We start from the raw sequence: 8,824 nt of genomic DNA on the forward strand, positions 1-8,824 counted from the left end.
AGAGGATTGAATTGGTTCTTACCGGACTGGCGCTCGCTTTTAAAGAGATAAAACAAGGACTGGTCGGCTAGGAGTCAGTTTCGAGTCAATGCGGGGTATCCATGTTAAATTGGGACATGGTATCACAGTGGGCTAGCACTAGTCTAAACTAGTATAAGCAGCCACGGTTTTCACTACCAAAGGCAAAAGACATGTTGATAGGTTTTTAAAAAAACAAAAAAAACTTGATATAAAACGAAGTCAACACCAAAAAATAATCACTCTTGATTATCTGCCGAAACAGATTCCATTGGGCGAAAAAGCAAAATAGTGGGAACAATTATATGAATGGATCTCTGAAATCAGTGATGACACCAGGTGTTCGCGAATAGTGTAAGCATATTACTTTTCTTGTTAAAACATTCTTAATAAAAGCGTCCCATTATTCAGGCGTATCTAAAATATTCCCTATCAAATTACAATATCGTTCAACTGTTACGGGGGAAGCCCTCAATAGCAAAATAGGACACAACCCTCTCTCACTTGGATGCTACATGTCTTATGGTTAAAGAAGCAGGATTACCTGTGGATGAGTTCGACTAGTATCTAGTCTTTGAAATGAACACATTTTACAGATAGGTCTTTCAACAGAATCATATGTAATTGTGGTTTGAAGGAATAAATAAAGAATGAAGAAAGCATGATGAAATATAAGGACAATGGGACTCACGGTGTATATTTTAATGAGCATGAACTTCTACCTCTTGCTAATGACACATTCAACTGTATAACAAAAGCTAGAAATGTGTAACTGGTGAAATAATATAATACCATGGCTGACGAAAGATTCGTGGAAAATATAACATCGTTCAAAGATGAAGTCCTATAGTTCTACATCACTCAAGGTAACTGCCCTGTGTGTGTGTGTGAGTTGGGTTTAACGCCGCTTTTAACATTATTCCAGTCATATCACGGCGTGTCAGCTTAATGTGGGAGGAAAGCCCGAAGTGATGCAGGTCTCAGACGTTTACCACTTCGGTGAAACCCATGAGCATGGGTATGGTGCTGGCAAACCTAGAAACATAATCGGGTCGAACCGGGATTCGAACCCACAATCATAGGTTTCTGGCGTTCCTGAAGAACGTAACTCTGCACAGCAAATCGCGGCGCCTTGGACGACTGGGCCACCCGTGTCCCCACAACTGCCCTGTAGGCAGCCGAACCCTTAGAATGTGAAGGGTTTTCGCTTTAGGATGATTCAGTCACATCACACAGTGTTAGCTTTGTGAAAATCCAGATTGACACAGGTAGTGGGCAGTGGTAGTGAACACTTGATGAAATCAATGATCACGGAATTGGCGGCTACAAACCAAGAGTTATAATATAGACGAATCTAGGGTTCGAACTCACAAGGTGACCATCAGTGAATGGTTAGTTTTTCTCTATTAAATCTTACACCCTGCCTAGTACTAATCCACACCCTTCCACCTAAAATAAACTTAAGTTATTGGGTTTATGGTTAAACTATTGAAGCTTCTTGTTTGATAACCTAAAACAAGGATTTATACTATTAATATCGTATGATCTTTTCAAACAATCTTGTGGGTTCATAGCTGACTCTAATCCAATGACTTTACCACAAGCATCTAACTTCGGGATAAAACAATCACACCTAGGCTATAATAGAAACATTAAATGTTTGGTCTAGATAAGATTTCCTTCTGAACCTCGCAAAGCCAACTTAGATATCTCTCTTTTAAAGTTAAGATATAGTTATTGAAAATGACAAGGGGTAAGTTGCCTATTGAGGCGGTGGGACAATAACTGATGCCAATTCTTGGTGTCACCGCTGTGATATTGCTAAACTACAGTAAACTACGGTTATCACGAACACGCTTATAACGAACTGACGGATATAACGAACTAACTTTTTAAGCCCGAAAATTGGCTGTAGTTATGCTGTTTATATGCTTATAACGAACTACGGTTATAACGAACTAAAAATAGTAGTCCCTTTGAGTTCGTTATAACCGTAGTTTACTGTATTTCTAAATGTCTCGTACAACCATGCTCACTTGTACAACAGTGGGTTTTCTAAGAGTATTATAGGCTATACTCGTTCAAACATCACATCATTACAGTATCAGCCACAATGTAGTATTAGATCACAACGAACCTATTAAACAAAAATGAGGTGATTTGAAAATACGATGATACAACAAAAACATTAAATCAATATCTCTGATTATGAAGTTTGAGGGCATCTTTGATTGCTTGCATTCTGTTGGGCTTCCCCGCGACGGTGGAGTTGTGGTGATCCAGATGGTGTTTGTGGTCGTGGTTCTTCGAGATGACGTTCACCAGGAGGTCCACCAGCTTCTTCTGGTCCTGACTGGGAGGTTGAGCCTGGGGTTGGGGGTTGTTGGGTGGAGGAGTCTGAGGCTGAGGCTGGAACCCTCCACCAATTCCTGGGAGTCCAAGTCCACCAAATACACCAAGTCCGCCTAAGCCGCCTCCACGAGCACCAAGGAGTGGATTACCTCCCCCTTGGCCACCAAATGCTGGTCTTCCCCCAAGTCCTGGGAAACCGAACTGACCCAGTGTCACGGCCAGAACCATGCCTGCAGGTGGAGACCATGTAAAATTCAGGTGAGTGAGTGAGTGAGTTGGGTTTAACGCCGCTTTTAACAGTATTCCAGTTATATCACGGCGTGTCAGCTTAATGTGGGAGGAAAGCCCGAAACAGGGGCATGGTGCTGACAAACCTAGAAATATAATCGGGGAGAACCGGGATTCGAACCCACAATCATAGGTTTCTGGTGTGCCCAAGGGACGCAACTCTGCACAGCGAATCGCGGCGCCTTAGACGACTGGGCCACCCGTGCCCCCTTCAGGTGACCGATTATATTGGATATTGTTTGTATTTATTTATCTCAAAATACCCGAAATTATTTTGTTTTTTTATATAAATTTTGATGATCATCGACCCAAGATTTATCTAATTAAGGGGCAACATCAAACTGACTTCGAATTATGTAGCTATGGGGAATACGGGATCCCAATTACGAGGACCGATGCTCATGATGTCAATCTATGGATTGTCTGGTCCAGACTCGATTATTTACAGACCGCCGTCATATAGCTGTAATATTGCTGAGTCCGGCGTTAAACAACAAACCAAGCAACCAACCATTAAATCGTCAAATATCGTATACAAATTCAGGATTTCCGATGCTGATAAATGAATATTAATTACGCTTCGATGAAAGAAATGTCTCAGCAAATTTGATCCAGGGACATCCTACACCACAGCTAGTGTCTGTAGTTCACATCATGATCATGATCATAGCAGATCATTATTACAGGAAATACACTGTGACATAAATAATGTTTCTGTTTCGCCCAGACCGCCTCCGTGGTCTAGTGGTAGAGCGTCCGCCCGGAGAGCGGAAGGTCCGGGGTTCGATCCCCAGCCGTGTCATACCAAAAGACGTTAAAAGATGGTACTTGCTGTTACCCTGTCTGGCGCTCGGCATTAATGGGCTAAAACAAGGACTGGTCGGCTCGGAAGCAGTATACTGTGTCTGAGTGGGGTATTCATGTTAAACTGCGGCATGGTATCTCAGTGTGCTAGCACTATAAATCGGCATCAGTCCGGACTAGTACAAGCAGCCACACACACATACACGTGCATGCACGTCGCTATTTAAGTGCAATAATCTTGGACGCGACGTTAAACCCCATTTCACCTCACCTCACCTCTGTTTCGCCCACATGTTAAAAATTATTAAAACAAAAAGACAGAAAATGGACTGCGCTTAGTCCCCCTCTAATGAGAGAAGTGCTGCCAAGGTGGTGCGCGTTAAAATGAAACTATATCAATACAAAATATCATCGCATATTTACCAATGACAGCAGCACGAATCACGAACGATAGGTCAGCCATTGTGTTGTCTGTCTCAACAATAAATGCCACCCAGTCAATGGTGTGGACTTATATACTCAATGTTCATGAATGTCATTGTACACAATCTACGTTCATAACCAACTGAACATACCGACAACCTCGCCTTCTTCTCAGCAAGGAGCTACTGTACTTCATCTGCTGGATGGACAATTATACAGTTTCAGGGCCGGTAAATGGAACTGGTTTGGCCCTCATCATCTGGTTGAATTTTCCAGCAGGTGGTGTGAAAAGACGTATTGCGTATTAGAGCTCCACCCTATGAGAATCTAACTGTTTTAATCCGACCACTACTGTCAAAGTATGTTACTCATTTGGTGTCGTGTAGACAATAATGCTCTGAGCGAGTATAGGTATTATGTGTATTCTGTATGTACCATACAAGGAACAGATGTCTGCAATGGTACTTTTTGTCAGATATTAGTACGTGAATGTCCCACTGGTCTCAGACACCGCGAATTGCTGTGCAGAGTTGCATACATTAGCAGTGTGAGGATCTGCTGGTCGTTGGTCGAATCCATGATTCGGTAAGATTATTATCCTTGGTCTTTCAGCCATGCTATCCTTGCTCATGCCATCAATCATTGGTTGACTGGCCCAGATTCAAACATTTACGGGGCACCACAACGTAGCCCTACTACTTCACACTGAGATATAAAACAAACAACGTGCATTCTCTACTCTCATAATGATAATGTACATGCACACAGACTCGAGACCGTTATTTAAAAAAAAAAGTTTTATATTTATTTTGAAATGTCTTCATTGTAAGTCCCCACTCCTGTGTTTGTCTGGAATGAGAAAGACGCGAGAATCAAACTGTAAAAAGTACATGCTTACTGTGTTAAAAATACTATCATCACCACGGATAACTTTAACATGATAAACGTTTATTCCAGAAAGATGTTCTGTTTTTCAGAAATAGCTATTATTATCATTATTATTATTATTATTATTATTATTACTATTACTATTATTATTATTATATCTATTTCGATATTACCATTTCAGTCTTCTATCTACCAGAAATGATTGTTTTATTAAAAACCTGTCCATATATTTAAAAAGACAATTACCTATGTAAATACAAATGCCAAAAAAGATGAACGTTTGTTGTAAGAAAATTTGTGGATGTGCATAGTATATATTATTCCTGTAAATGAACTCTGGGCCATGTGGCCTTCATGCATGAATAAACTTCTCTTCTTCTTCTTTTCAACATCATTTTTTCTCATATGTTTAATTACAATTTGATGATTTTTAGAGATTAACCTAATCTTTTGAATCTTAAATTCGTGATAAATATAATCTTAACTATGATAAGGAATTGTTTTTTACAAGTAGTCTTAGTCCTTATGAAATTTCTGTGTTTTCGTCAAAATCAACCATAAACTGCCTCTCACCAACGACAAAAACCATAAGGACTGTCATGGTCTTCATCGTGTGTTCTGTATTCAACTGTAGTTTTCTGATCTGTTTTGAACACACATAGGGTTTATATTAAAATATTTTTATTTTTATCATAATGACTAAAATAATCTGTAATAAAAAGAATCGCAAATCGTGAATGATATTAGACAGATTAAGGTATATATCGCAGCATTCACCAGCCTTATTATCGCAGCATGATCACAGAGGGAGTATTCACCAATCGCCTTATCACAGCATGCACATGGCCACAATGTCAACTGCTGGGCACGCTTTGGTTTTCTCTACTACACGAAGTTGTTTTATACGACACAAGTATGTGTGTAGATAGCAAACCACAAGAAGGAATGTGAAATTAATGAATGTAAGGCAGAATAGAATAGTTAATCAACTGATCGATGTCTTTACGAAACTATACAGTGAGTGAGTATGGTTTTACGCCGCTTTTAGCAATATTCCAGCAATATCACGGCGGGGGACACCAGAAATGGGCTTCACACATTGTACCCATGTCGGGAATCGAACCCGGGTCTTCGGCGTGACGAGCGAACGCTTTAACCACTAGGCTACCCGACCCCCCACGAAACTATACAGCAGTCCTTCATAACTATGTTTCATAAGTATTATTACACTTACAAATTACATCTGTGTTTTGAGTGGTTGAGAAAGGGTCACACGGCCTTCTTTAAAATACGGCATTGCCCTCAGACCCACCCTGCCGTGCAGCGACAACAAGTGGTACTGTCCGGTTAGATTTAGCCAATGGACTCAAACGAGAGACACATTTTCAGTCAATTAGCGAGAGTGTTGCGCAAAACCTGTTGCGAGTTGAAGTGAGGTGAGGCGAAATGGGGTTTAACGTCGCGTCCAAGATAATTTTTGTGAATATGTTCTTGTGAGGGTTTTAATTTTGTTTGAATCATTTGTAAATAAGATATATTTAAAAAAAGGTTTGGTCACCGAATAAATGCATTTTCAAAACAAAATGCACCTAAACGTTACATCATGGTACATGGTAGTGTTATTGGTCAGTAGTATCACAATAACATGTACAGTGATAGAAATCACACCTGACCTGCTGGACGGCGCTTGAGGGATGAGCATTGCATGCTGGGTAAAATGACTGTGTCAGCGTTGTTTACATGGATTAACGGAAGGAGAAGTTTTTGTCTTATCTTATATCCAATGATCTTATCCAGCTTTCTGTTTATTATTACTTTCGAATTTGACAAATTCAACGTGATATTAGAGGGTAACACCCTTTTCCATAATCACAAGAAATCTCTGCTAAAAGCCGTGTTTAGGAGTAGTTCAAATAGTCCAATTTCACTCTTTTCCCCACCAAATGTTCACTGATCAAACGTCACAACAAATATATTATTTAAACATTTGTTTTGGTGTGTGCGTTCTGCATACAAAGATAAGAATATAATTAGATTAACTTCAGGAGAATTAAATATGTTGCAGAGTGAGTGAGTGAGTGAGTTGGGGTTAACGCCGCTTTTAACAGTATTCCAGTTATATCACGGCGTGTCAGCTTAATGTGGGAGGAAAGCCCCAAGTGATGCAGGTCGTAGACGTTTACTACTTCGGTGAAACCCACGAGCACGGGTATGGTGCTGACAAACCAAGTACGTGAATACAAGTAAGTATTGTTTCAATTTCTTTCTCATCAATAACATCTTAAAAAATGGCAGCGCCCAGTCAAGACGATCTGATCGATAATCAAGATCTATATTGTGATAAAACGGATCTTACATCGCGAATTGCATCAAATCACGTGAACACCTTGATTACAAACATGAACATATTGGAAAATATCTGTTAACAACGAGTTGGCGGTGCACATGCTTTGCAAATCCTGCAATCGACCAAAATGTGCATGACATTTTACGAACCGGATTTCGATTTCATTGCGCGATTTTGATTGTACTATGGCAAAGACTCGTTAGTCCAGCCAAAAACGAATACCAGCCGAGTTCGGCAAGTGTGGAATCTGGACTTATATAGTCAGTTTACTCTCTTGCCTCGGGAAGATGTCGTCCTGTGGGAACGTCAGCTGAGGGGTTGTGCAATACATTCGTCTACGAGTTTGTTTGTTACTTTTATTAGTTACATGGTCCCGTCAGTCTCTGTCTTGAGTCAAGGAACAATAAACTGGGTCAAGGTCACGGCTGTGTGAACTGAGTGAGTGATTGATTGAGTGAGTGAGTGAGTGAGTGAGTGAGTGAGTGAGTGAGTGAGTGAGTATAGCTTTTCGCCGCATTTAGCAATATTCCAGCACCAGAAATGGGCTTCACACATAGTACCCATGTCGGGAATCGAACTCATTAATCCGCGTGACGAGCGAACGCTTTAACCCATCGGGTACACGACCGCCCCCTACGGCTTGTTTGAATGCTGAGGATATTTATTAAAATGATCAAAGCTTTCAAAAAAGGGGTTATAACGTTGTGAGAAGAGTTCATGATCACTTTGCTTGTAGGAGGTCAAATGAAGATAGTTATCCCTCTAATTTGTTCCCTACCTACATGTCTTGTCTGTACAAACGCCTGGTACTTGATGTGCTCGATACACTACTAAAGACTTTCTGAAGATAGTTAACTTGAGATATTGCACGTCGAAAAACGAAGAGTACTTTCAGTGCGTAAGATCGCAATCTTTGCCCGTTTGTGAACCACAAAGCTAAAATACAACACCATTAATTCAGTAAAAAGTTTCATAAACCCTCGACTTCACGTTCCCTTCAAGCACCTTCTGAAATTACACGTAGAGTACAAAATATACACCACAAGTAGTATAGGTAATGGTGATTCTGGCTCACTTCCACTGGAGCCAGATTTATATACCTATACCACTACTACAGAGGAATTTTTTTTATGTCAAAGTGATGATGCGATTCAGCGATCGTCATGACTCGTATTAAAAGAATCATCAATATTAATTAATAATAAATAAAATTTACTATAGCCCACGAGGATATTGGAAAGGTTTAGGAGCAATACAAAAATTAGCCACTGCGGCTAAGGTATCTAAAGATGTGGCCAAGGATTGGTTAAAGAAACAAGCGATGTGGCAAATATACTTACCGGCAGCGCGTTATATCCCGAGGAAGAAGTTCGATATTTTTACAACGAATGAAGTTCATCAGGCTGACCTCTTGTTTTTTCCCCATGATAAGGTAAGACGCAAAACGAATCTGGCTCCAGTGGAAGTGAGCCAGAATCGTCATAACCTAATCTACTCCACATCATCATGGAAAGACCATTGCGGTTTAACATTTTCATCAAGCTGTTTATTTATGGTATTAATGGTCAGCGCAATTTGTTCAATGTTATTTTTATCTTGGCTTAACAGTGATTAAGTGAGTGAGTGGGTTGGGTTTTAACCGCTTTCAGTTTCATCACAGCGTGACATCTTAATGTGGGAGGTGAACCCGACTGATACAAGTCG

At 40.3% G+C, this 8,824-nt stretch overlaps 1 protein-coding gene across 1 annotated transcript; it reads right to left on the minus strand.

The window, feature by feature from the left end:
- Positions 1-2,211: 2,211 nt before the first annotated feature.
- On the minus strand, positions 2,212-3,925 carry LOC139471772 (uncharacterized). Its single transcript, XM_071254263.1, has 2 exons — positions 3,886-3,925; positions 2,212-2,600 (listed from the first exon to the last, which is right to left on the minus strand). The coding sequence occupies exons 1-2, from the start codon at positions 3,923-3,925 to the stop codon at positions 2,212-2,214; spliced, it is 429 nt and encodes a 142-aa protein (XP_071110364.1).
- Between the last annotated feature and the right edge of the window lie 4,899 nt (positions 3,926-8,824).

The sequence above is a fragment of the Haliotis cracherodii genome, unplaced genomic scaffold, assembly GCF_022045235.1.
Source record: "Haliotis cracherodii isolate W230 unplaced genomic scaffold, xgHalCrac1.p SCAF_23, whole genome shotgun sequence".
Classification (NCBI taxonomy): Eukaryota; Metazoa; Mollusca; class Gastropoda; order Lepetellida; family Haliotidae; genus Haliotis; species Haliotis cracherodii.